The following is a 27,062-nucleotide window of genomic DNA, read 5'->3' on the forward strand; positions in this document are numbered from 1 at the left end:
AAAATAAAAATTGTGTTTATAATCGTCAATCACCAGAGATCCATGGGTTCAGTACAAAAAACGTTTCTTAAAAATTATTCATTTAAAAAAAAAGCCCCACACCACAAACCCCTTCAGGTTTCTGGTGAATCCTCAGGGCTGGCACCACCGAGACGGTCAGCAGGAAGAACGGCTCTGGAGGACACAAATCCAGGGGGCTGCAGAGCCCACGGAAGGATTAACCCATGGGAAGGAACGAGCTGCAGGTTCTCCTGGGGTGGAGAACGAGGTCTGGATGGATCCAGAGCAGGGCAGGCAGAGTTCGACCCCGCTGGGGGATCAGGAGCAGCCCCAGGTCCATCGCTCCTGCACAGCTCGGGGTGTGCCGATCCACGGGGCCTCACTCCAGAGCGGAGCACAATTCCCCCGTCGCCGTCACACTTTGGACTCGGGGCCCTTTAGGGAGTTCCCTGCCAGCTTCTCCTTCTCCGGCTCTGCCTTTGCCTGCCGTGCCTGCCTGGCTTCCCTCTCCTGCTTGCTGAGGATCAGGTACACGCCCCCGAAGCACAGGAAGGCGCCCACCTCGAAGAAGAACTGCAGCCCCAGGTACCTGCAGGTGCGAACACAGCGGGTCAGGGGCGTGGGGACGCTCCCTGGCGCTCCCAGCACCCACCCCGGGGCTCTGGGGAGCCTGTTCCCGGCACTGCCCGTGCCACAGGGCGGGGAGCTGTGCTGGGAGTGAGCCCGGTGGCTCCCTGTCCCTGCGTGTCCCCAGTGCTGTGCACGGCAGCGTGTCCCCGTGCCGCGTCCGTGCCTACCTCTGCCTGAAGCGGGTGTTGTCGTAGTACCTGCAGGCTGCCCTGCGCCCGCAGCGCCTCTCCCACAGCAGGCAGCTGGTGTCGATGGCGCTGCCGTACAGCACCGGGCCCGGCATCCACGCTGCAACACACCGTCAGCCCGGCCCCACGCCGCAAAGACCCCAAAAACACGGCACAGGGTGCCACAGACACCCCAAAACCACGGCACCGCTGCCACAGACACCCCAAAACCATGGCACCAGTGCCACAGCCCAAACCCTGTCCCCAGGTGTCACAGCCCAAACCCTGTCCCCAGGTGTCACGGCCCAAACCCTGTCCCCAGGTGTCACGGCCCAAACCCTGTCCCCAGGTGTCACAGCCCAAACCCTGTCCCCAGGTGTCACGGCCAGGTACCTCCCGAGCCCTTCAGTGCCAGGGACTCCACCAGTGCCCTGGGCAGCCTGTTCCCGTGCTCACCTCCTCTGTACACTGAGCATTTACTGCTCCTTCCCACAGCTGCCGTGGCACGCCCTGGGGGCCTCCAGGACGTGCCACATGAATATTCCCCCTTGGAAACGTAACTGGTGGGATCACAGGACGGGGTTTGGAGCCCCCCTGACATGCTGGAGGCGAGCAGAGCAGTGTGTGCACGCAGCCTGAGCTCCTGGGCCTAGAGTTATTCCCAGCCCTCCTTTGTTTACACACGGAGATGGAGCTGCCTTGTCTCATCCCCCCTCCATGTGTTCCCCAGACCCTGCAGGGCAGCATCTTCCCCTGCCTTGGGAAAGCCCTCTCCAAGAGCTGCCACTGTTTTCCAGGACGGTGTTTTAACACATTTCAATTTACCTAAAACTCTCAGCAGCATGAACTGTATCCCAACAGCGAAGGATTTGTCTTCAGGCTGGATGCTCCTGAAAAAACAAAATGGAACACGTGCCGAGGTGAAGGCACGGCAGGAACAGGGCAGGAGGTGCAGTGCCGGGCTGGTTTAACCCCAATCTGCAGGAACAGGGCAGGTTTAACCCCAATCTGCAGGAACAGGGCAGGTTTAACCCAAATCTGCAGGAACGGGGCTGGTTTAACCCCAATCTGCAGGAACGGGGCTGGTTTAACCCCAATCTGCAGGAACGGGGCTGGTTTAACCCCAATCTGCAGGAACAGGGCTGGTTTAACCGCCAGTCAGAGCTGATTTAATCCCCAGTCCCGCAGCTGGAGAAATCCTTCCTCCTGCCCCACAGATCCCCTCTGGGAGCCCTCTGCGGTCTCCCAGGAGCGCCCGAGGTGCCCCACCTGAGGATGAGCATGAAGGAGGGCGTGTGGGAGGTGCTGGCCAGGATCCCTGCCAGGCAGGACAGCACCACGAAGGGCACGAAGAGGTGGGAGCAGGCGGTGCCGCAGGTGCCCGGCCGGGCGGAGCCCGGTCCCGCGATGCAGCTGCACCCCGTGTAGTTCTGCAAAGAGGAGACAACTTCCAGAGGCTGCTCACGTGCCCTGGGATGTGCAGCTGGAAGGGAACGCTGCTGCCAGCTTGCCAGAGCGAGGCACAGGGGGGTAGGATTTGTCTGGAAATAATTAGCAGCAATTAGCACTCAGTACTTTGGGGAGACCTCAGAGCCCCGTCCGGGGCTCCAGGAGAGCTGGAGGGGGACTGGGGACAAGGGATGGAGGGACAGGACACAGGGAATGGCTCCCACTGCCAGAGGGCAGGGCTGGATGGGGTATTGGGAAGGAATTCCTGGCTGAGGCCCTGGCACGGGCGCTGTCCTGCCGTGAGCCCCTCCATCCAAGCTCAGGGCTGTGGTAAATCAAACGTGGAAAACCTCACCTTGGAGAGAGGCTCGTACGTAACTAGCAGAGCCTTACAGCAAAGAAAAGATGCCCTGGGGTGATTGATGGATGAGGAATTTTTCCTTTCCTCTGTTTTTCAATCATAATTCTCTCCTTTTCATTTTGTTTTAAACAAGAAACCCCTGGGGTTTTTTTGTTTTCTTTTTGAAGAGACCTTTAAATAAAACGAGCACGATCTTTTGGTTGCCAGAGGGGGTGGCAGTTTGCAGAAGAGTGGTCCCAGAGGCAGGGGCAGCTCAGGGCCTCCCAAAACCTCGCTCCTACATCCAAGCTTACACGGTGCCCTGTGGAAGGGCTGCAGCAAAGCTGGGCACACACTTGTAGGGTTTTCTGCAGCCTGGGAGGGCTCCTGGAAACCCTGGGACAGGGAAGGCAGTGGGCAGCGAGTGCCACAGGTCCCTGTACTGGCACAGATGCTGACAATGGTAAGAAAAGTGTAAAATTTCCCAGAAAGCAAGGGCTGGGAGAGAGAAGCATCGTGGAGGAGGGGGAAAAGCAGTTGGGAAGGATCTGCTGTACAAAAGGCAGGCGTGGGGGGTGCGGGAAAGCACATTTGGGACCGAGCTCTGGCAGCAATCATAAGTGCTATTAAAATGAAGTGCTGTTAATGAACAAAACGCTGCTGCTCACTGCCCAGACAGCCCCACGCTGCCATCACATCCTGTGCCAGGAGAGGAAAGCCACTCACCCACACCCACCTGCAGAGCCGTTCCAACGGCAAGGATCTCCCCTCCTGCACTGCCTGCAGGCCCAAGGGAGAGGCTGGGAAAGCCCAGGGCTGCCGGGGTCTCAGTGCCGGGCTGGGAGCAGCTCAGGAGAGACCAGCACGGGCAGCAGGATGACCCAAAGCAAAGGAAGGGCAGGAGCAAACCCCGCTCCCCCTGCGCTGCGACAGACACACAGACACACAGCCCTCTCACACAGACAGCGCCCTGCAGCCTGGAGCGGGGCACAGCCCTCACCCTGCCCCAGCCCTCACTCACCAGGACGGAGCCGTCTGTGTGGGTGCTGAGGCCGCTGCAGCCGGCAGAGCAGGGCGAGGTGTACTCCACGCCGTCGGAGCCGCAGACGGGGTTAAAGCCGCGCTGGGAGCAGCGGCACTGCGCGCTGCACTCCGCGTCCTGGGCTCCGAACCCCGAGCTGAGCGCGAGGAGAGCGTTAATGCCAGCCACGGAGCATCCCCAGTGGGCATCGCACACAGCAAATGAACCGCCCGTGGGCTGGGACCAGGGAGAACCCACTGGGCTGCGCAGCAAACCCTTCCCCGTGTGACCTGGGCAATTCCAGCACCACCCCGAACCTCGCTCTGCCTGCGCAAAGCATCCCAGACACAAACGGGCACGGGAGCCACCCCCTTCCTTCATGTTTGGCTCCCCAACCTGGCCTTTGGCTCCCCAACCTGGCCTTTGGCTCCCCAACCTGGCCTTTGGCTCCCCAACCTGGCCTTTGGCTCCCAAACCTGGCCTTTGGCTCCCAAACCTGGCCTTTGGGGCTCCTGCAACACCACACTGTGGGAGGGAAGGAGGGAGAGCAGGGAGATTCCTCTGAGGGCCAGGACCACGGGACACTGAACAGGGAATTCACGGAGCCCCGGATCAAGCCTTGAGGGCACACAAGAAGGTCCTGCCCACGCTTAGGTGCCACAGCTTGGGTGGGGTGATCCCAGGGCTGGCCCCTGCCCGAATTATTCATCCACCACGCTTTCCAAGATGAAAGCTCTGTGCTGTTCATGCCAAAAACGTGTTTACTTCGGGTTCCACTCTTGCCCCTCAGCAGGAGATGTCACTGGTGGAACTCTTATAACCCTGCTCCTCAAAACCTCACGTTAAACACGTTTTAACCCTGAGGAGATAAAGCTGACTCCACCACGTGTGGGCTGAGTCCCGAAGGCCAGCCGTGCATTTTCTGCCCTAAACCCAAAGGCACGGCAGATTCGCTGTTTACCCACAAGGATTTCTTACTTCATCTCCATTAACTGCTCCCCCTGAGGGAATAAACCCATTTCTGGGCACTCTGCTTGGCTCCCAGCCCCGTCCCGGGGAATGTGCCCCCACCCCGTGCCCAGCCCCTGGTACCTGTCCCAGTAGGTGACACCGGCCACGCTCTGCGTGGGGCAGCCCAGGAAGAGCAGGGGGAGGGCGGTGAGCAGGCAGAGCAGCATGCCCAGCACACACAGGGCACTGCACTGCCTCAGGGACATCTGGAACCTCTTCAGGATGGCGCCGCCCACCACGATCCCCACCATGGCCCCGGGGATGTTCACGGCACCTGGGGAAAGGCAGGGCACGGGGTCAGGGAAGCACACAGCGGGATGGGGTGCGAGGGACCCCAAACACCGCCCAGTTCCACCCCCTCCCACCATCCAGGGTCCTCCAAGCCCTGTCCAACCTGGCCTTGGACACTGCCGGGGAAGGATTCCCTACTAATTCCCAATCTAAAGCCGTTCCCCCTCGTCCTATCCTGGAACCTTGCTTTCCATCTCTGATCTGGATGGGTCCCTTCTCACAGCAAACCCCAGAGGAATTGCTGTGGGGTTCCCTTTTTCCAGCACAGGTGGGTCAGAAGGGACCAAGGGAATAATGCCAGGAAAAAGCTGCTCCTCACAAGCAGCAGGATCCCACAGCACACTGGCTGCCCCATGGATCCCTGGATGGAAGGTGTCAGGAGCAGTGGAAAGCTGAGCTTCACCCAGCAAAATGTGATTTCTCAGTGTCCACAGCAAGAAACACCAAGGAAGCCTGAGGAGGACGTTTGATTTCCGTGCAGGGCAGGATTGTGCCCATTTCTGCAATCACCTTATAAAACCCCATTTACATAAAACCCCCCGGTTTTTTTGTGTGTGGGGGGGAGACCAAAATTCAGCTAGGGACATGCAAACTGTTTAATTCAGCTAAGAATCAACGGGGAGGTTGCTTTCAGCCCGTAAATACCCACGCAAAGAAGGAATTTCCAGCTACAGAAAGCTTTTTGATCTGAAAGAAAAAGGCCAAGCAAGACTCAGGAGTGAGAACAAAGGCTAGAGGAATTCATCGATGGAACAGGGTGCCGGCTTGAATGCAGAGGGTAAATCAGGGCTGGGAAGAGCTCAGCAGGGCAGGACAGCACCGCTTCAGCATTTAACCTCCCTGCCTGCCTCCCCCCCGGGCTCTGCCAGTCTGCTCCGCTCACTTTATTCTGATTTATCTGCTGCAGACCGCAGAGGCCTCTTTCCCTCAGGTGCTGTTTGTTCAAACACGTGCTTTAAACGCTTCTGTGGCAGGATCTCTGAACTCTCCAACCGATCCAGAGAGGGAGGCTTCATTCCAGAGAGGAAGGCTTTATTCCTGTTTTCTAGATTATTTTTTAAGGAGCCAAAAGCTCAGCAGCACTCACCGATGATCATGTTGGCCAGGGACGCAGTGAGGGAGAATTGTCTCTCCAGGAACTTGCCCATGAACGTTGCCAACCCAGCCACCATGGCAGAGAGGTTGACCTGAGCCAGCACCACCAGCAGGTACACGGGGTGCCGCAGGTTCCTCAGCAGCACCACAGGAAAACCTGAAAGGACAACAGGGAACCATGGAGAGCAGGGGCACAGCAGAACATCCATCAGGGAATCACGGAAGAGTCCGGGTTGGAAGGGTACTGCAAAGCTCAGCTCATTCCACCCCCTCCCTTGAAGCTTTCTGGCAGAGCTTCTGCTCAGACAAATACAAAAGTAGATGGGGAGTCATTAAAAGTTGATTTATTTGTTTGCTGCGGTTGCAGTTTCGGCGTCCTTTTCGTTTCAATCACGAGAAATGCGTTTTTTTTGATCACAGGCAAGAAACACTCCAGCACACTGCCCTAAGGCTGAGCCCTTGAGCAGGAGAGGTCTCCAGCCTGCCCAGCACAGCCCCTGCTGCCGGGGGCTCGGGCTGCTGTGCCCCTCCTGCAGCGATGTCCCTTCCTGCACGTCCCAAAGCCACCCCCTGCTCCGGCTGCCACGCAAAGGGCAACCTCCAAACAAACGGCTGATGAGCCTCCCACATGAGGGCCTGGGCAGGCAATATGCTGGAGCAGAGATAAGGAATTAACAGCGAGGATTAAGGCAAAGGACTGCCATAAATTAGGGGTGTTAATTGTGAGGAGCTGACAAACAACTGGGACAATCTTTCTATCTGCTCCAGCACAGCGGCGCCGGGACTGCGGCGGGGACGTCTCCCTGGGGCTTGTCTGGGAGCCGTCCTCTGAGGGGGATGGATTTGGGCTGTCCTAAATGTCCTGTGAGGAGCAAAAGGACCCTCCATGCGTGCAGTGGGGTCCTCCACGCCCAAAGGCAAAGCTCCCCTTGGTGGCAGCATCGCCTCTCCAGCTCAGCACTCTGCCCCCAGGTCAGGCAGGCAGCCAAAAAATCTCAGGGAGCTGAGAGCAGGTCCTGAGAGGGGTCCGAGCACACAAAGCACGGTCAGGGACCCTGGAATACTGACCCTCTGGAGGCTGGAGTCAGGGCAGAGTGAGGGAGCTGCATTACACCAATGGGAACCCAGGAGGGGACATGGTTTTGCTCCTAAGTTCCACTAAAGGTCCTGATTTTTGAAGAGAACTCCTGGAATTTCCCAGCCCTATTGCAGATAGGAAACCTCAGCTTGCTTGCTGGAAGATCTCCTGAGAGCCAATCCAGCTTTCTGTGGGGATCTTCCACCAAAAAGTCCTTTTCCCTGGAGGTCTCTGGTCTTTTTAACCAACCCACGGCCCTTCTGCCACCCCAGACCAGAGGAAAAAAGCTGAGCAGCTCCCCGCTTCATGGTGGGAGCAGCAAGATTCCCATCCTCTGCAATCCCCACCTCAGCACTAATTGGATCCTCCTCACAGCTCCAGAGAGGAAGCTGGGCAGACAGGAAAAGCAAGAGGAAACTTTAAAATAATAAACAAACAAACAAACAAACAAAAAATCTCCCTGAAAGTGCCTTCAGGGACCATCAGAGACACAAACAAGTCACGAGTGACGAGTGCAGCGCTCCAATTGCCTTGAGGATCACCTTAATGGGCTAATTCCCGGTGTGTGCAGCAGAACCTGCACATCCTCCCAGGTGTTTTCAACAGAAGCCTGGAAATTAGCAATGGAAATTACTTCAGGCAAGCGAAATCCTACTTTTTTCATTACTGCGGGAGGATCCAATGCCTGCAGAAGGAGGAATTTGTGGCTGTGAGGAGCAGGGTGCAAGCCAGAGTCACGCAGAGCGTCGGTGCCAGAGCCAAGATCGTTCCACAGCAGCCCTGACTTGCCCAGCTCTGTGTGAGTCCAGAGGAGCTGGCTCCCTCCTGGGGTGAGTGACCTCCGTGCCTGGAGTGTCCCCAGAGCTGGGGCTGAGCCCTTGTCCTGCACCCAGCTCCCAGCTGGTGCTGCTGCTGGGGCTGGAAAAGCCCTTCCTGCCCGAGGCTGCCCCACAGAGACTCAGAGCCCCCGGGAGAACCTCCTGGGATGGGCTCCGACCCACCCTTGCTCTGCAAAAATTGCCACGAGGGTCACTTTGCTCTCTGGTCGTCCCCAGAGCATCAGAACACTCGGCGGAAGGCGTTTCCTTCTCCGTAATCATGGAATGGTTTGGGTGGGAAGGGACCTTAGAGCCCATCCAGTGGCACCCCTGCCATGGGCAGGGACACCTCCCACTGTCCCAGGGTGCTCCCAGCCCTGTCCAGCCTGGCCTTGGGCACTGCCAGGGAAGGCAGGTGACACTCCGAGTGACCGAGGCCAGGGGCTTGGGGTGGCACGAGGTGGAGCGGGGCAGTGCGGGCAGGCTGAAGCTCGTCCGCTGGCAGCAGAGGCGTTAATCCCAGCGCTGAGCCTAAGGCGCATCTCAGGGGCTTATCCCGGGGCTGGGCCGAGCGCGGGGGCACAGCCCTGTTCCCTGGCAGCACTGCAGCCCCGGCATGGCCGCGTGCGTGTGCCAGCAGGGAATGCTGTCCGTGCGGGAGCACACTTACGTCTGATGAACTCCGTCAGGGAGAGGCTCTCCGTGCGCTCCGACCTCGGCCTGAGCTGCCTGAGCACGTCCTCCCTCTTCTTGCTGCCTCCGTCCTTCCCTCTCACCACCTGGGGACACACCAGAGGCTGTCACTGCACACACCGGCCCACAGCTGCCCCTGCCCTGGCCTCCTCTCTCCCAGCCCACGGTGCTGCTGGCCTCGGCCATCCCTGCCTGGGCTGCGTTTCCGCTGGGTTTCCAGCGGCGCTGGCAGCGCCCAGGCACGGCTCCGTGCTGCAGAGGAGTCTTCCCACCCCTCCTGACAGCAGCGGATCACGCTTCATCGATGCCAAGCTGTGCCATTCCCCAGGCACGGCACACCGCGTGCTCAGCTCGCACAGATTCGGGGGGGGGAAAAAAAAAAATCCTTCCCAGGGAATGGTGGATGCCCTCGGGGCTGGTGCAAGGGTATCGCAGGGTGTGGGGCGGAGGCAGAACATTCGCCACACCTGAAGGCGAGAGGCTGCCCAGGGCAGTGCTGGAGCCCGGGGCAGGCTCCCTCCCCAGGGCAGGGCAGGGCATTTCTGGGACGTGCCCCGGGCCCCTGCCCTGCAGGCTTTTGGGGGAATCACAGCAGCGCAGGGCGCTGGTTTAGAGGGGATGTGCTGCTGTGCCTGCGGAGGGCTCCGGGCAGCGTGCTTTGCATGGGAAACCGCGGAGTTTTTACAGCCCCGGCTCTGCCGGCCCCAGCAGCTCTGACCTGAGCCGGACAAATGAGTTCGTTCGACAGCAATTAGAGGCTGGTAATGGGCAGGAGGAAACGGCAGCTCGGGGGCTAAAATCACCTCCCGTGCCCTGAAACTGAGAGCGGTCATTAAACAGCAGTGAGGTCGCGGCGTCTGTGCTGTGCGTGCCACGGGTCCTGCTGATGGGCAAGGGCGCTGAAACTCCTTTCCTGTTTTGAATTGCTGCAGCTCCGGCTTTCATACATTTTTCAGATGCAGAGATAAAATCTAGCTCCCTTTCACTTTTCAATTGCGTTACGGGGGCTCTCCACTCGGCTCTGAAGCTGCAGCATCTTCCAAAAATACGCTCAAGCTGTTCCTGACCGCGGCTTCCTCGGCTTCCAGCTGTTTGCACTTCTGAGAGTCAACAGCCTGCACGTCCAGACAAAACCCCAGCTCCCCCCAGCTCCCCCAGTCTGTCCCTGCGTGTGACCCGAGCAGGGGACGTTTCCCTGCCGGCTGCGCACGGAGCAAAGCCCTCACAGAGGGGGAAACTCCTCTCCCTGGGCTGCCTTGGCCCTGGCACGGCTTTTTGCTGCCTGAAAGGATCAGGAAACACATTCCTCTGGGCTGAAGGAAGGCAGGGGCAGAAGGAAAAGCAGGAATCCTGCCTGCCTGCTGCAGATGATGCTGGCAAGGTGCCGGCAAGGTGCTGGCTGCACCATCAGAGATGCCCAAGCCCTGAGGAGGATGCTGTGCCCCCGCCCCGGGGGATTTTGGCATTCTCAGAGCAGGAATTTGTCAGGCTGGAGCTGGGAGGTGCAGTGACACGGGCTGGCTGCTCAGCCCTGCCCCAGCATCAGGCCAAGGAGAAACAAACGGAGCTTGCAAAATGCCCTCACATTTGGATTCTCCTGGATGGCTCCTTAAAGGGCTCAGCTTCGTGGTGCATCTCAGGGTTTTGCAACGAGATTTCATCTGCAGGGAAGATTTTGCCCAGCAAAGCTGTGGCTGCCCCTGGATCCCTGGCAGTGTCCGAGGCCAGGCTGGACACTGGGGCTGGGGGCACCTTTAGGGTCCCTGCATCCCAACCCACCCCGTGATTCCACTGGCATCACTGCCACCCTCGTGGGGCATGGAGGAGGCTTTTCAGGAAGGAGAATGAAGCTCCCACACACCTGGCATCAGGAAGAGCATCCCCGACATGACCTTGGCCTGAGGAAATCCCCCATTTCCCTGCACGGACGTGAATAAATCCAGGGATGGCAGAGCAGGGCTCTGCAGCAGAGGGAAATGAAAGCAGCTTTTCCTGCCAGCTCCTGCTCTTCCCAACTGCTACTGCACCTGTGAGAAGGGCAGCCAGAGGTGCCAGCAGGCTGGGTTTATCCAGATACACCCCTGGAAACAGGGCTAAACGACCTGCTCTGTGACAGAGAGGTTTTCGTTGTTTATTTTGAGGGATCTGCAGAGTTTCCCTCTGGCTGTGAACAGAACCTGGCACTCCCAGCCCAATGAAAAGTAAGGTCAGGGGAGTTATTTTCACATTAGACAAACAAAGTGCAAAACCTCACGGCTTGGGAAAGAATTCTTTTCCTTTTGACAAGGTCAGGCTCCCTACAAACACTCCGCTGTGCCTCTTCCAGCACGCGTGGGTCCCTCCAGGGGCCCTGTTTCCAGGAGTGTTAAAATAACCAGCCGAGGGGCACCTTGTTCCCACCACACGGGAGGATTATTTTTAGCCGCTGTTTGTGCCTGTCTTTAAAGCTCCCTGGGGAAAATCCAGCTGCAGAGACCAGCCCATTCCTGTAGCCTGTCCTGCCACTTGGCCCTCTCTGTTCCCCAGACCATGCCCTGTACCCCTAGGCTGCCTTTGGTGGTGTTCTCTGAGCTTTAATGAGGCACCCAGAGCACCACAGCACCTTTTCCCAGAGAAAAACCTCCATTCCCAGCACCTGATGGGGGCCCCAGGAGAGATGGGCTGGGACTTTTTGCAAGGACACAGAGGGCAAGGGGGAATGACTTTAAGATGAAGGAGGGCAGGGCTGGATGGGATATGGGGAAGGAATTGTTCCCTGTGAGGGTGCTAAAGCCCTGGCACAGGCCCCGGTTGAGGCTCATGGAGGCAGGATTAAACTGGAATTACTTGGGAAAAAAGCTGTTCTTGGCTGAAAACCGTTTTCCCAGCCTCATCCTCCCATCCCGTTCCTGATTTCATGACAACCTCATGGCTGTGCTGTGATCAGTCCTCAATAGGATTATTCAGGGTACTTTGGTGCTAGAAACCTACTGACAAGCAGCAAAGCGGAGAAATAGAAATGTTCTGGGTTTGCAGTTGGCTAATTTACCCAAAAAAAAAAAAAAAAGATCAAAAGAGCAGCCCCACACCATCATTAATGTTAACACGAGCCATTCCAGGAACTTCAAAGGAAGAATTCATCAAAAAAAGGTGAGGCTGCAGCGTGGCTGTGGAATAAAAAATGCAGATGTGCTGGTGGGAGGAGGCAGGGAGGTCTCCAAAGGCACAGAGGGCTGGGCGACACCCAGGGCTTGCTGCACGGTGCCCACTGAGGAGGGTGGCCAGAAAAGGATCCCAGCCGGTGGTGCAGGAGCACCTCGGCTGCCTCTGGGCAGAGCAGAGCCGTGCCTCTCCCAGGGGCTGCTCCCCTGCTGCGCCCAGAGGGGTTTGCTGGGGGCAGCACAGGACACACACGCACAGGAGAACATCCACGACAGCGCGTCCTGGAGTGCTCCTGCAGCTCACGTGTGTTACCCAGAACTGCACGTGGCCAACTTCCTACAGAGGCTTTTATTGGAATTTCTCAGGCAGGACCCCCTGTGCTGCTGCTGCTGGTGCTGATACCCCACGGGACTGACGTGGTGGCCCTGGTGCCTCCCATCCTGCAAGGAGGGCACAAGTTGGCTCTATTTACTCTATTTACTCTATTTCCCTATTATTATTATTTTTAACTGTCAGAAGATTCCAGGAGCTTTCTGAGGGAGATGCGAAAATGGGGAGAAATCCAAGAATTCCAGAAATTCACATTCTGCAGAGGGCCACGTGGGTGCTGAGCCACGTGGGAGTGATCCACACAGACAGACCCCAGCCAGCAGAGCGGGGTGAAACCTCCCTGCTCCTTTTGAAATCGATATCCACCCGATCCAAACTGCTCGAGGGTGCAGCACTTGCCAGAAAGTGCAGCTGTTTTAGCTGGAAGTGCATTATTTTTCTCTCAAGAGGCGTTTATGAAATTAACATTCCCATCAACCCTAATGAAGGACTTCTCCCCAGTCTGGAGCAGACCCTGCTGGCACAGACCTTCCCCGAGGCCTCAGAGCAGCCCCGGCTGCGGCAGCATCAACCAGGCACACTGCATTTGGGACCACGCTCATCCTGCCATGCACGGAGCAGTCCCCACCCCACCCCCTCACTGCTCATGTGGGCCAGGAGTAAATCACTGCACCCCCCAGCTGAACGGCTCAAACAGGCCAGGGAAGCCCACATCTCCACTCAGCCCCGTGGAAGTTCAGGCAGTGTCAGGAGGAGGGAAGGATCACTCTGCCCCGGCGCACAGACGTGTTCAGACAGGAAGGTTTCGGTGCTGCCTCAGGTGAAGCACCCACGGAGGGCATTGACCCCACTCGGAGCACGGCCGAGACACCGAGAGGAGCCCAGCTTCACCTCCCGAGCGTGTCCCAGCAGCTGCAGCACAGCCCGGCCCGCAGGAAATGCTGCTCTGCAGGCACAGCTTGTTGTGCTTGGCTGCTCCCGAGGCGCTGGGGAAGCTCACGAGTTGTGTCAGGTCCTGGTGGCAGCTCTGGGCCGCACAGCCCCTCCCCGGCCCTGCTCCCCAGCTGCTGCTGCTGCTGGAGAAGACCCGTCCTTGTCTGCCCACGGATGGAATTCCAATTCCACCTCCGAAAGGCAGGGCTGCTCCCAGCCAGGGCAGAGAAGGCTGGCTGCCCTTCACCTCCCCTGGCAAAGCTCTCAGGGTCAGACACGGCAGTCGGGGAGAGCACCCTTCCCTCCCCGAGGAGCAGAAGTGTCAGCGGTCCCTGGGGCTGACGTTCGGAGGGGTGTGTGTGCAGAACCTCTCCTACCTCTTTCGGCATTTCCCGTGGGAAGAAGAAGTATGGCAGGGCGGACAGGGCCACCAGGCTGGCGGCCACCAGGAACCCGAGCCACCAGGCCCCCACCCAGCGCGGGTCCTTGTTGGTGAGCTGCACCTCAGCTGCAACACGAGAGGAGAGGGGGCATCAGACCAACACTGGGACAAGGGGGGTGCCCCGGGGCACCAAAGGGTGGCCCCAGCCACCCCCAGCATCAGCCAGCCCCAAGGTGGTGGCTCCCAGCCCAGGGACCAGCAGCTGTGGGGCCTGAGCAGGGTTTGCCCCTGATCATCCCATCACTGAATCACATTCCACTCCTGTCCCCGGGGTGTCCAAAGAGCGGCTGAGCCCTCTGGATGGGGACAGCAGGGACGGGGATGCCCCAGATGCCCCCTCTGCCCCACTGGCACAGGGCAGGGAGCCCACAGGAGGCTGGGGTCCCTCTGCTCCAGGAGCCGTGGCAGCACACGTGCCCTCACCTGCGCTGACTTTGTCGATGTCCACGTAAAACCTCAGCATGGCAGAGCCCAGCAGGAAGGCCACCCCCGGCCCGATGACCGTCACCGAGAACAGGATTCCTGTGGAGGGACGGCAGCAGGGGCAGGGCTCAGCCTGGGGAAGGGACCACGGGGACAGAGGGGCCCCAAGGAGGGACCAGGCTCTGCTCTACCTGCCCCCAGCACAGCCCATTTCCCTGGCAGCTTCCTTATCTCCATGAGCAGCAGCCCCACGCTGCCCATGTTCCTTTCACACAGGGAATTCCCTTTGATGTGACTCAGACCTTTCCTCATGCTCCTCTTCAGCCTCCTGGAAGGACTGCAGCAGTACTTCCAGGAACAACAAGTGCCCCATGGCATCAGTAATCCAGGGAACCCCACGGTTTTTTACGAGGTTAAGGAGATAAAAGCTATCAGTGAACTCTCCTGAGTGAATTTCTGATAAAAGAAATCCACGCACGCAAGATTCAGCTCCTACCTTACGTGTGAGAGGTTTGGATCATCTACCAGAGCAAAATTCGATGCTGTGATTCCTTTTTTTAACAGCAATGACCTTGTTTTGGTCCACCCTTGCTGTTCCTTTCAGTTCAAGGCTGTCACAGACAACAGCTGGGAAAGGACGAGAAGGACCTGCAAGGACCTCCCTGTCCATCCCCCCACCCTGGTTCACCCCTTTTGCCCAAGCCGTTCCCCAGCAGCCCCTCTACCGAAGGACACCCTCCCATCTCCCAGCGGGTTGAAACCGCTTTCTTTGGTTGGCATCACTTTGCCAACACCTAAACAGAGCCCCCATTGCTGCCCCTCGTGAACACAGAGATCAGAGTGTTCCTCTCGTCCTCCTTGAAGCCTTTTCGGAGGAGGAGATGTTAATCAGCTCTGTCTCCGGGTTGTCAAAAGCCCCAGCATCTGCCCCAAATGGTGTTTCCCACCTCCCCTGCTGCCTGCCCAAGCCGGCAGCACAGAAACTCTTTTTGCAGAAACCTTCCTGGCTCTGGGCACAGCAGAGGGGCTCTAACGACCCCTGCTCTCATTAATTAATCCTCCTGGCCCTGCTGTCACTCCAGCCTGGTCTGCCCCCTGCCAGGGAGGCCAGGCTCACCCAGGTAGAGGGGGGAGTTCCTCTCGCTGGCGAAGTCGTCGATGTAGGAGATGCCGAAGGGCTGGATGGGCACGCCGCCGATGCCCAGCAGTGCCTGGGCCACAAACATCACCAGCAGCACCTCGTGGCTCTCCCTGGAGGCGTGGGGGGTGCAGCTGCCGTCGCTGAGGTTGGCCCAGGGCCCCGGGGCCCCGTCCTGGCACAGGTCCGTGCTGTTGCTGAAGGTGCCTGCGGTGACAGGAGGACAGCTCTGAGGAGCTCGAGCTGGACAAAGAACTTCTTTCTTTAGGCACTCAAGGGGCTCTGAGCTCTCCCTGGAGCTTTCTCCAGGTGAGCACTGCCAGCTCTCCCAGCCTGGCTCCAGAGCCACGGGCTCCAGCCCTGGAGCAGCTCATGACCTGCTCTGGATTTGCTCCAGCAGCTCCAGGTCCTTATCTTATCCTTAAACGGCAGGTGAAAGAAAACACAAGGAAGGTGCAAAGATCACTGATGTTTACGCAGATGGCTTCAAGTGCCACAGAAAGCCCTCAAGGCTTTTCTTCCATCAGGGGAGTGGGGCTGAGGTCCCTCCCGTGACCTTTGATACACCTTCCAACACAGGTAAACCAGCAAACCCGCAGGTTTTGTCAGGAGCCACCCTGGAAACCAGAACTCGTTTTCCTCAGCAAAGCTGCCCCAGTGAAAGTGCTGGTTTTTAGCACCCTCATCTCCCTTTCAGCGCCCCAGGCAAGGGGGTGGTGGTGCCTGTGGCAGGATTTCCACGGTTATGCCCCCAGCCCTGTGGAGCTCCAAGTGCTCAGACACGAGGCCACCTGCAGCAGCACTGCTGAAACACCGACCCACTGTTGCCAGGCTGGCCCCCGTTTGCAGCCAGCAACTGTTCACCTGCTCAGCCTTCCTTTGGTGCCTGCAGCTCCCCGAACCTGCTGCACTCCCTCTGGTGAGCCAAACAAAAGCTGTCCAGTGGAGGCTTCCAGAAGGTTTGCTGGGAGCCTCATGGCAGGAATTGGAAAGGTAGCAAATAACTGGTTCTCTCCTTTCTCTCTTTTCTCATCCCTTCATTTTCCTTCCGGGAGAAGATCCCAAACCCACCCTGCCCTGTTCCCTCCACGAGTGGTTCAGACCTGCCTGTTTCTCAAGGGGGGCTGACATTCCAGTGGGGTCTAAACCCCCAAAGACAGCCCAGCTGGAGCAGGGAAGGCAGGTGAGGCTGGATGTGCGGCAAGCAAGGGGAATCAGAGGCACAGGCTGTGTTTTGATTGTTTTCCTGCCTTTTCCCACGGTTCCATGGCTCCCACGTCCCCTGGCTCTGCTTTCCACCAGTAGCTGCTGCCTCTCAGGCTTGAGGTGATTTCACGCTCAGAAAAATAGGATTTCTTGAGGAGAGGCCAACAGCTTGAAGCTCCCAGTGCCCAGAAGGAAGGGCATTTCACAACAGCTCCCCACTGCCAGGGGGCAGGGATAGGCGGGAGCTTGGGAAGGAACTGTTCCCAGTCAGGGTGGAGAATTACGACAATTCCCAGGAATCGTCAGGGTGGGGAGCACAGGCTGCCCAGGGAAGCTGTGGCTGGCCCTGGATCCCTGGGAGCGTCCAGGGCCGGGCTGGGACGGTGGAAGGGGCTGGACAAGACCATCTTCCAGGTCCCTTTCGGCCCAAACACCATTCCAGCACTCCGGTATCTCCTTGCTCTGCCCCACGAGGCCCCACCCCGAGCTCGTGGATCACTTACTGGGCACGGACTGGTCGTACTGGTAGGGCCCGGTGAGGAAGTGCGGCAGGGCCATGAGGAAGCCGGCCAGGGACACCAGCAGCGCCCCGCAGCCGATGAGGCGCGGCCGGTGCACGCGGCTGCCCAGGTAGCTGAGGAAGACGATGAGCAGCGTGTTCCCCACCTGCGGGGACAGAGGAGGGCAGTGCCGGGGGGCAGGCGGAGCAGGGGACAGCGCTCGGCGGGGACGGGGGGCTGCCTGCCGGGGGTCACCTCGTTGAAGGAAGCGAGCAGGCCCGAGGTCTGGCTGGAGAGGCCGTAGCGTCTCTCGATGGTGGAGATGGAGCTCTTCAGGTAGCCGGAGACCAGGAGCTGGGAGAGCTGCAGCAGCCCGTGGCAGAACACGAAGAACTGCCAAAAGAGAGAGGGAGAGGCTCCCAGCAGGGTCACCCAGGGCTGCAGCACCACAAACTGCATTCCCCCCCCCCAGAGAGGAACCAGCAGAAACCTCTGACCACAAGCCTTGGAAATGTCCCCCCGCTCTGCCACCAGAGAGATCTGCTGGAATTAGGTCAGAACCACTAAACTGGCCTCTGCCAAATGACCCACAGCGGGGTCAGTATCTGCAAGGAGGCTGGAATTTCTTCAGCGGAGGAGTGGCTGTGGTCAAGCACATGTCTCCAGCTGGGACGGTGCCTGTGTGTGCTGGCCTTGTCCCTGGGATGCGCAGCAGAGGGGACGTTGCACAACATCCCTGTTCCCATTCAGCCAGAGGCAGGCAGCCATCCCTGGTGCTGGGAGCTCTTCTGGGGCAGGAACGAGCCCGTTCCAAACACAGCAACAAACAACTCCTTTAGAGAAAGGCAGCAGGAGGTCAGGGAGGAGAATTCACACTGCCTTCCTTTCCTTCTCACAAAGCCCTGGATGTAAAACACATCTCCTCTGGAAAGTGTGATGGTTCTCTTCCGCTTCCGGAAGAAAAACCTTCTCAAAGTCCATCATCTGCCCTCGTCTCCATCCTCCCTCCTCCATCTGAGCTGCCTTGTGCCTTTCCCAGGCATCCCTGCAGCCCCAAAGGAGTCGAAACAAGCAGCCCAAGCAGTCACACCCCCTCAGGACACGGCCCACCCATCTCCCTGCAGCACAGGCTGGATGGCCCTGGCTCCTCCTGCTGCCCTCAGCCTTGGAGGATGCTCCTGCTCCCTGTGTTTCGCAGCAGCTCCCACCACGGAGAGGCTGCTCAGCCTGGCCTGGATTTCTGCTCTGTCTCCTTGTGATCCAGGCCTGGAGTGAGATCGTGGCCAAACCGTCCTGCTCTGCAAGCCAAGGCAACATCCCCAGCACAAACAGGGACAAGGGGGAAGGTCAAAGCCCCTGAGACCTGCGGGGCTGGGATGCGGTCACCTCCTCCCAAAGGGATGGGCAGGATCCACACCAGGACAACCCTCCAGGGCCGTGCCCCCTTCCAACCTCATGGCACCACTGGTGGGGGACACGTGTCTGGACTGGGAAAATGTCACCCAGCCAAAGGAAAGTGTCCCCAGAGCCAGCTCAGCTGAAACTCCCGCGTTCCTACGAGCGGCTGGCTGCGTGCAGGCTCTGCCTCCTGCACACATCAGCTCACATGGAAAGGCTGAAACCGGATCTGCTCATTCCAGGCATCCACGGCACACAGCCCCCTGAGGATCCAAATCCAGGACCTTCACGGTTCCAGCTGCCCAGCACTGCCCCACATCCTCCTCAGCTCAACATGGGAATCTGGTATTTTATTCTGGGCAGAGTGAAGCACAGGAGGGAGACGTGGCCCTGCAGAGGACCTGCAGTGGCTCGGGCAAGGACCCCAGCTCTGCCTCCAGGGGCTCTTTGCTCTCAGCCACCAATTCTTTATCAGGAAAAGAAAGAGCAGACTTTTCCTGCCCTTTGGACTGGTGGAACTGGTGGGACTGGTGTGCTGCAGGTGACCTGGATTGATTGGCAGACACCAGGCTTTTCCCTGAGAGCAGGACAGAGCATGGACACTGTCTCAGGTGGCTCCAAGTCCCGTCCAGCCCAGCCTTGGGATGCAGGGGCAGCCGCAGCTTCTCTGGGCACCCTGTGCCAGGGCACGCCCACCCTCCCAGCCAGGAATTCCTTCCCAGTATCCCATCTAAACCATAAAGCTCCTTGAAGCCTAACAGGGCAGTTTGTAGTCATGTCCCTTGGCTGCATTTTGACACATGGTACGTGGTTTTTGGAGATATAAATACCCATAAAAACTGCAGTGCTGTGATTTTTGGTGCTTCAGCCACTTCAAACACATCCAACCACATTGTGCAATGGTTCTGTGTCCCTGCAAGAACCATTTGAACCCTGGGCTGGAAGTTTTGTTTTCTGAGGAAGTCATTTAGAAACCGGACAGGGTGGCCTAACTTCTTGAAAAAAAAAAAACAAACAAAAAACCCAAGAGATGAGTAGAAAACAGCCTGTGCTGAGGATGATTGTGATCTTGGTGACAAGAGCTTCCTCCACATCTGCTCGTGGCAGGAGTTGCGAGGAAAAATCAGCGGGGTCGTGTTTGCAAAGATAACCTTGCTGGCAAGTGAAGAAAGACCAACCAAAGCCCAGCAGATAAAATCCAGCTGAGTGGGCTGAAGAGAGGGCTGGGGAAGGCTCAGGACATGGCTCTGTGTCTGTAGCCTCTGCCCCAGTGACTCACCCTCCTCCTGCCACACGGGGTGAGGGTGATTACGTGCACCAGCATTTGTCAAAAAACCCTCAAACCACCAAATCCTCCCCACGAAAGTGTCAGAGAAATCCCGAGCCTTTAAGAGCGACTGTCATCTTTTGCTCTCTGGCCTGGTGAGATTCTCTAATGAGCGAGGTAATTGGCTTCCAACTAGACTGAGTGTAGTAATAAACCGATGTTATGGCTGCCACCACCGATAAAAAGGAATTATTGAGCCAGAAGGGAACGAAGCAGATGCTGCAAGGCAGAGGGAGCCGTTCCAGGTACAGCCTGTGGTTCTGCAGAGCTCCTCAAACACTCCCCTGGAGGGGCTGCACCGAACCCAGGAGGACACAAGACTTAGGAGAAAGGCTTCACAGTGACAAAGCCAGGGCTGGATGGGATTTTGGGAAGGAATTCCTGGCTGGGAGGGAGGGCAGGCCCTGGCACAGTGTGCCCAGAGCAGCTGTGGCTGCCCCTGGATCCCTGGCAGTGCCCAAGGCCAGGTTGGACACTGGGGCTTGGAGCAGCCTGGGATAGAGGAAGGTGCCCATCCTTGTCCCTCCAACCCATCCTGTGATTGGAGGTAAATCCTGCAGGAGCTGGGAGCCGAGCCGGCACCGAAACATCTCTGCCCCACCACTGGCTTTGGAATGGAGACAACTCCTCACCAAAGGCTCCTTTGCCATGGGAAACGCAGGGAGCATTTCCAAATACACTTGGTAGCCAGAGATCCTCTCCGTGCCCTCTGCAGGAGGCCGAACCGCTCCTTCCCAGGCCAGCAGTCCCGGGGGGTGTTGGGGAAAGCCGGAGGCATTTACCTTGATGCTGAGAAAGGGACTCCTGCAGAGCCTTTTCCGGGCTGCCTCCGGGTGGCCGCTCCTCGGAGCCCCGCTCGTCATTCTGTCAGCCTGTCAAAGATAAATCATCCAGCACAATGCTCAGTGCCTGCCCCTGAACCCCCCCGTGCTCGGCCGGCAAAATCCCCACAGCAGGCACACGGTGTCCCAAGGAGCGGCTAATTACTCCCGGATCGCCTGGGCTTGGAGCAGCCTGCAAAATGTTAAACCCCAGAGGCCCGGGAGGTGAGCCGCTGCTCAGCAGAGCCAAGGACGACGCTGTTAAACATTACTGGGGTCGGTGTGACGCCCTTATCAGCGGCCTCGGCGGTGATGGGGCACAGGGCACCCTCCGCTGGCAGAGAGCTGACAAAGCTGATGGCTGTGCTGCCATCCAGAGGTACCTCCGCCTCCGCATCCCTTTGGATGCAGGGATTCCCTCCGGGCCCAGGGGCAGCGGCTCCTGCTGCACAAGGGGGGCTCAGCAAACCCTTCCCCGTCGCTGCTGTGCTGGGCTCTGCCGGCTTCAGGCGCTGCTTTCCCCTGCATCCCATTTCCAGCCGCGCTCTTCCTGCCTCTCCCCTGGAGGAGCCCCGTCCCCTCTCGCTTCGGGACTCCCAGCCACCACAGAAACGCAGCCCTGCAAAGCAGTTTCAGTCCCTGGGGAGCCAGGACCCCCCTCCCTGCCCGCAGAGCTCCTTCCCCTCCCTTTGGCCGCTCGGTCCCTGCTCCCCAGGGACCGGTGATGTCTTTGTTGGGTTTCCCAGGCTTCCTCCTCGGGAAGCTGCATTGTTCGGAGGCACGTTAAACCCATTAGGCTTTAACTTGTTGTTGTGCGCACTCTAACAGATGTTTTCATCTCCGCGGCCAATGGGGTGAAAGGCTTGCCGTTGTTATTTTGTGTAATTCCATCTCCCCCATGATGAGAAGCAAAGGAGCGAGGACCCGCAGCCTCAAACAAATCAACAAACGCGGGGGTTGGTGTAACTTGTAGCAGGAGGGGGCTGCTCAAAGCGTGGCGTTTATAAACCCTCAGCAGAGGTGAATCCCAGAGGGGACCTGCACGAGTTCCCAGCGCCACGGCAGCCTCTGCAAACAGCAGGTGCTGCCCTCAGCCCCGCTCCAGGAGACTCTGCCACAACAGGATGGGATCAATAAAGTGAATTTGGTCATAAATGAAAGCAGGCAGGAAGAATCCCCTGCCTGGTTGCAGCCCACGGCGCCCTGATCAATTATTGATCATTATTGATTATTATTGACAGCCCCTGCCTTTGCAGTGCAGCCCCTCGGAAGCTCGGGGGGGCCACAGGGCAGAGAAAAAGGCTGGAAACCCAAAGGCAGGAAACCCAAAGGAGGCCGAGCCTGGATTTCCAGGGATGGGAATGCTCACGGGGCTGCAGGCTCCGTGTCCCAGGTAACTGTGTTAATGTCTTTGTCCCTGGTGAGACCTGCAAGGCACAAATCCGTGGGCGTGCAGCAGAGCTCCGGTGCCCCTGCCCATCCTTTCCACTCTCTCCTTTCAGGGGAGGGTGACAAAGGGCAATGCTCAGCAGAGATCTGAAACACCACAGGGTTTGCCAGCAGAACGAGCTGAGGGTAAACCCAGCGCCCTCAGAGCCCACCCATCCACAGCTCTCCTCTAGGAACGAAACAAAGCAGAAAAGTGCCCTGATCCAGCAGAAAGGACAAAAAGCGCATCAGATAAAAAGGCAGATAGGGCTTAATTGATTAAAACAAAAAAAATAAAGGCATGACGACAGCAGCAGGTTAAGATCAATCTGATTCCTGTTGGCTTTCCTGGATGGAGCCCAGCCGTGGCAGCATCCTCTTGGAGTGGCACCGCCTGGGCACCAGCCAAGCCAGCTTTTCCATCCCGGACAGCTCCGGGGGGAAAGGAGGAATTCCTGGTGCCAAACGCTGCATCTCCCACTGGCCTTGGGCACTGCCAGGGATCCAGGGGCAGCCACAGCTTCTCTGGGCACCCTGTGCCAGGGCCTCAGCACCCTCCCAGCCAGGAATCCCTTCCCAATCTCCCATCTGACAGTGGGAAGCCTTTCCCTGTGTCCTGTCACTGCCTGTGTCTGAGATAATCTCACAAACCGTTTGCGGCACGGATTAAGATGCTCCCCTCGTCCCAAGGCTGCCCTTTCTTTGCCACCAGGGCAGCAGAAACTCCCCAAGCCCTGTGCGGGACCTGCAGCACGGTCCTGGCTGTGACAGCAGGGGTCTGGGCTGGGCGTCACTCGCCCTGTCCCCTTCCCCAGGCTGTGACTCCATCCAACACCTCCATCAATAGCTGAGCACGGCGAGGCACAAGCTGGGCTCAGCAGAGCGTGAGTAAATAACAGCCAATGTAACACAGCAAATTAAATCCCAGCAGGGGACTCCAAATGCCAGCAGATATTCCCTAATCTGTCTTCCTTGTGCTGAATAATTTCCCCTCGCTGGCAGCGGGGCTGGAGTGGTGTCAGGGTGTATTTATGAGTGTGCCTGGGGTGGAGGGGAAGCTGGCTCGGAAAATGTGGGTGCAAAGATGCTTTATGGTACAACAGAGGGAAAAGGCAGCGGATGCACATCATGCCCTCCCTGGGAAAAGACAGGGGGAATGAAAAGAGATGCGGAGATGTGCCCAAGAGGCAAAAAGAAAGTGAAAATGAGATCGGCCCAGCTCAGTGAGTGTGTAATGAGAAATGGGCCACAGATGACACGTCCCAGGAATCGTACAAGAAGCTGGAATAGGAAAATGTTATTGGAAGTTAAAAATTAGAGAGAAAGGGAAAACCTGTGTTGAAACACATGACATGCAGGCACAGGCAATGAGGGAGAGGCTCCAGCCCTGCCCTGGTGCTCCTCTGCTTGGGGAAGGATGGAACCCTGCTCCCCATGTGTGTGCTGAGGTCTCCCAGAGCTCCCTGCCTCTCCCTGCACCCCCTGCCAGGGCTGGAGCCCTCCCTGGAAGGATCCTCAGCTGCTCCAGCACTGCAGGATGTGGTGAAGGACTTGGAGCTCACCTGGCAGTACCAAACCAGAGATGGGAACTCTCAAATCACTCCCAGGGATCCAGGGGCAGCCACAGCTTCTCTGGGCACCCTGTGCCAGGGCCTGCCCACCCTCACAGCCAGGAATTCCTTCCCAAAACCCCATCTGTGCCTGCCCTCTGGCAGTGGGAAGCCATTCCCTTCATCCCTCCATCCATCCATCCACCATCCATACATCCATCCATCCATCCATCCATCCATCCATCCATCCATCCATCCCTCTCTCCCTGCAGGGAGGCAGTGCCCATCACACCTGGGGTGACCTTTCCTTCAGAGGGGAAGTGCCCTGGAGCTCTGAGTGAGGAGGGAGGGATCCCAGAGCCTCTGACTGAGGGACACGGCTCTGCAGTTACATAAGCAGCCAGGCTGGGCTTGCATAATTCCATGAATCACTGGCTTGGCTTTGCTTCCCAAGGCTGCCCAGGGCTGTGGAGCTCTCGGGGTCTGCAGACCCCCTCCTCAGCCGCTGCCCTGCTGCTCCCCAGGCTCTCGTGGGCTGCATCCCCCTCTGTGCACCCATTAAACTGCTCCTGCCCTCCTTCCTCCCCCCTCACCTGTGGCTCTGTGCTGTGGCCCAAGGGTTTGTAAGGTTTGCCCAGCCGGGATCTCCTGGCTCTGCCAGTTTTGCTCCTTCCCCGCGGGGTTTGACGCAGTACTTGGAGTACAAAGTCACCTCTGTGTTCTGGATGGAGCCAGGTGCTGAGCACCCACCCGCTGCCCTGGGATGGACAGGTGTGGCTGTGCTGCAGAAGAGCCTCGCCTTGTGTCCCCCGTGGGCATTTTCTATCCTAGCACCACCTCCTCTGTGTTTGGCAGGGAAACTCTTCCTGCTTCATCAGCTCCTACACCCGGATAGGAGTTAAAGTGCTGAATGAAGGATGAAGAGCCCAGTTCCAGCAGGAATCTGCCTTTCCACAGGCTGCAGGAAGTGCTTGGCTCTATGGACAAACACCTGCCAAGAGAAGCCTGAAGGGAAGTGATCCCAAACCACAGTTTCCCCGATTTGGGGTTTCAGACACCATAAATACCTTCCTGATGTTTCTTTCCCCCTCTGTACTTCACTGCTGCTTGGACAGGCGTGAAGAGTGAGAAAAACACAGATTTTTTTTTTTTTTTGCTGAGTCCTCCTGAAAACTGTGGGAGTTTGCAGTGCAAGAAGCAGCTGGAGGAAACGGGCAGAGCCAGAGTGGCTCCAGGGACACAGACACCTCCGGTGAGAAAAACGGAATTCATGAAGGGGAAGCTGTTGTAAAACAAGGAGCAGGAGCCTCTGCAACAGCCCCGTGCCTTGAGCACACATCCTGAGTGGAAACCCCAGCAGTTCCCTGGAGCTGAGCCCTCCTGGAGCAAACCAGAGCTTGTTTGCTGTTTGTTATCTGTAACTCCTGAAAAAGAAACCCAGGTTCTCCATCTGCACTCATGGTCTGCCCAGGACCACAGACCCGCTCCTCACGCTGAGTATTCCATGAGGAGCAGCTACACCCCAATCCTGAACATTGATTTCCAAGGGCAGCTCTTTACTCCCTCCACACTAACCCAGGGATGAGCAGCCAGAGCGTCCCCATATTTTGGAGGCGGCCAGTAAAATCTGCTTCACCAGGAGCTGGGAATGACGCTGGCCACCTGCAAACAAAAGGAATGGATGGAGGAGCAGGAGCGGGGAAATGCTGTTGCCAGGAAAGGGAAGTGAGTAAAGTTTAGGAGAAGTGAGAAAATTCCTTAGCCAGCAAAGGAGGAGCTGGTTGTGAACAGCAGAGGAAACGCTGTGAGTGGGGGAGACCTGGTGACAGCTCCGGGTGATGGACAACGAGTGAAGCCCCAGCCCAGAGCAGCTGGTGAGGGCTGGAGCTGGCACAGGAAAAGGAGGAAACGCTGGTATTTTGGGCAGCAGGGGGAACTGCTCCGTGCCCTTCCTCCATTATTTGACATTAGTGGACTGCACTGTCATCTGTACGCTGGGAGGGACCAGGAGAGTCCAGTGAAAATGGAGATTGTCTTCTGGAAGTGCCCGGGCCTGCAGCTGGAGCCACAGCTATCCCCAACCAAGCTGCCTGACAGCAACAAGCCCTTTCCTGCCTCCCTGGGCATGTTCTTGTCCTGGGGTTTCTCCAGCCATGCACTCACTATCAATTTTCCTTGGATGACACCTCCGAGCCTTGTGGTGTTCCAATCACATCTCAAGGCAGGAATTCCCCTCCCCGCCTGCTGTGTGTCCCACACTGCTTCCATTTCCTTAAAAAAACATTTTTTTCCAAAGCCTGGGGGGCCAGTGACAGGTGCTGAGGTGGGAAACGAGGCTCCCAAGCCATCCCTCAGACCCACATGCAGCCACATCATGGCTGAAGACCCTCAATATTTGATCTCCCTGCAGCCAGGCAGATGTGGCAGGTCCAGGACGGAGCACGGTGCAGAGCAGACCCCAGTGAAGCACTGGGAGCAGGCTGGGAGCCAGGAACCGCACAGCAAGGGGGCTGGGATCTGACTGTGACCCACCCAGGGCCCCAGAGAGCCCCGGGCTGGTGCAGGGCAGGCAGGAGGCCAGGCAGCCCTGCAGGGTTCAGGGGTTTGGGTGAGCCAGGACCAGGCATTGCAAAGCCTGGAAATGCCACCCGTGCCCAGCAGGACGGCTGGGACAACACGGGGACACCGGAAAAAGACACACGGGGACACTGAGAGAAAGGAGAGTGTGTTGTAAAACAATAGCAAGAAGGAGGCTGGCAGACACCAGGGCTCTCAGAGCCCCCTTGGGCTCCTCAGGAGCTTTCTGAGGGAATTGGCCAAGGCTGGGAGGAGCCCTGGATGTGCTTCCAAGGTGGGGGAGAACCTCAGGCTGCACAGCTCAGCACTCACTGAAGGCTTTGGGTTGCAGGGACCTTAAAGCCCATCCCGTGCCACGGGCAGGGACACCTCCCACTGTCCCAGGCTGCTCCAAGCCCCAGTGTCCAGCCTGGCCTTGGGCACTGCCAGGGCTCCGGGGGCAGCCACAGCTGCTCTGGGCACCTGCAGTGCCATTCCCTCCTGACAGAGGAGCTGCCCACCCAGGGTTATCCCCATCTCCAGAGGGGTGGAATCACAGGGCTGCAGCAGCCCTCCCCAGGATGGGACATGTGCCCACCCCAGCCCTGCAGACCTGTCCCGTTGACACCACAGCTGCCACCGGACGCCAGCAGCAAGGGCGGCCAATCCCACCCCAAACTTCGAGCCCGTGTTCCTGGGAGCACAGGCTGCTCCCAGGGCTGGCTCCCGGGGGATAAGCCCAGCCCAAAGGCTCCAAGGGACACGGCAGCTCCCCGGCTTGGAGCAGCCAGCAGAAACCAAGCAGCCCTTATAGAAGGGAAACCGTAACAGAAACACTGGGGCAGCTCCAGGCATTGGGAAAACCGGGAAAACTCCCCGCAACGGGAGAAATAAGCGCGGCTGCCTCACTGGGGGGGGGAAAAAAGGACCCTCGAAGAAATTAGCATAAGCAGAGAGGAAGGGACAGAACGCCGTTGCAGAAGGCTGGCACAGAACAGGTGCGGAGTCACTCCTCCTTGGAGCGCCTTCCCCTGGGAAGCTGCTCCGGAGCCCCAGTGGATGCAGGAGCCTTACAAAAGCAGCGGCGTGAGCAAGTTCACTTTCCCCACAGCCCGACCCGGGAGGCGGCCCCGAGCCCGGCGCCGGAGTCATCCTCAGCATCCCCCGGCGGCCGGCGGGCGCTGCCAGACTCACCATTCCAGGGCTCTCCGGGCGCTCACCCCGCTGCCTCCGGCAGCCAAAGGTTCCCCCTGGCAGCGGAGCTGGGGCCATTAAG

At 58.3% G+C, this 27,062-nt stretch overlaps 1 protein-coding gene across 2 annotated transcripts; it reads right to left on the bottom strand.

The window, feature by feature from the left end:
• SLCO2B1 (solute carrier organic anion transporter family member 2B1) lies at positions 1–27,062 on the bottom strand. Of its 2 annotated transcripts, none has more exons than XM_066207216.1 (15): positions 26,981–27,062; positions 20,214–20,303; positions 16,962–17,099; positions 16,710–16,872; positions 14,980–15,207; positions 13,863–13,961; positions 13,375–13,505; positions 8,571–8,679; positions 5,997–6,161; positions 4,700–4,892; positions 3,608–3,764; positions 2,067–2,227; positions 1,623–1,687; positions 798–918; positions 1–589 (listed from the first exon to the last, which is right to left on the bottom strand). In XM_066207216.1, the coding sequence occupies exons 1-15, from the start codon at positions 27,056–27,058 to the stop codon at positions 415–417; spliced, it is 2,073 nt and encodes a 690-aa protein (XP_066063313.1). In that variant the 5' UTR covers positions 27,059–27,062; the 3' UTR covers positions 1–414. The 2 variants fall into 2 exon arrangements, with proteins under 2 accessions (XP_066063313.1, XP_066063309.1); XM_066207212.1 differs by lacking the exon at positions 26,981–27,062 and adding an exon at positions 20,636–20,896.

The sequence above is a fragment of the Chamaea fasciata genome, unplaced genomic scaffold, assembly GCF_029207755.1.
Source record: "Chamaea fasciata isolate MVZ Bird 193981 ecotype frontalis unplaced genomic scaffold, bChaFas1.0.hap1 SCAF_2, whole genome shotgun sequence".
NCBI classification, from domain to species: Eukaryota; Metazoa; Chordata; class Aves; order Passeriformes; family Sylviidae; genus Chamaea; species Chamaea fasciata.

Coding starts and splice junctions, on each gene's coding strand:
- SLCO2B1 (XM_066207212.1), bottom strand. CDS start 20,785: ATGGGATGCAGGGGAAAGCAGCGCCTGAAGCCGGCAGAGCCCAGCACA. Junction 16,873..16,961: donor TGCTCGCTTCCTTCAACGAG/GTGACCCCCGGC, acceptor CTGTCCCCGCAG/GTGGGGAACACGCTGCTCAT. Junction 6,162..8,570: donor CCTGACGGAGTTCATCAGAC/GTAAGTGTGCTC, acceptor TTGTCCTTTCAG/GTTTTCCTGTGGTGCTGCTG.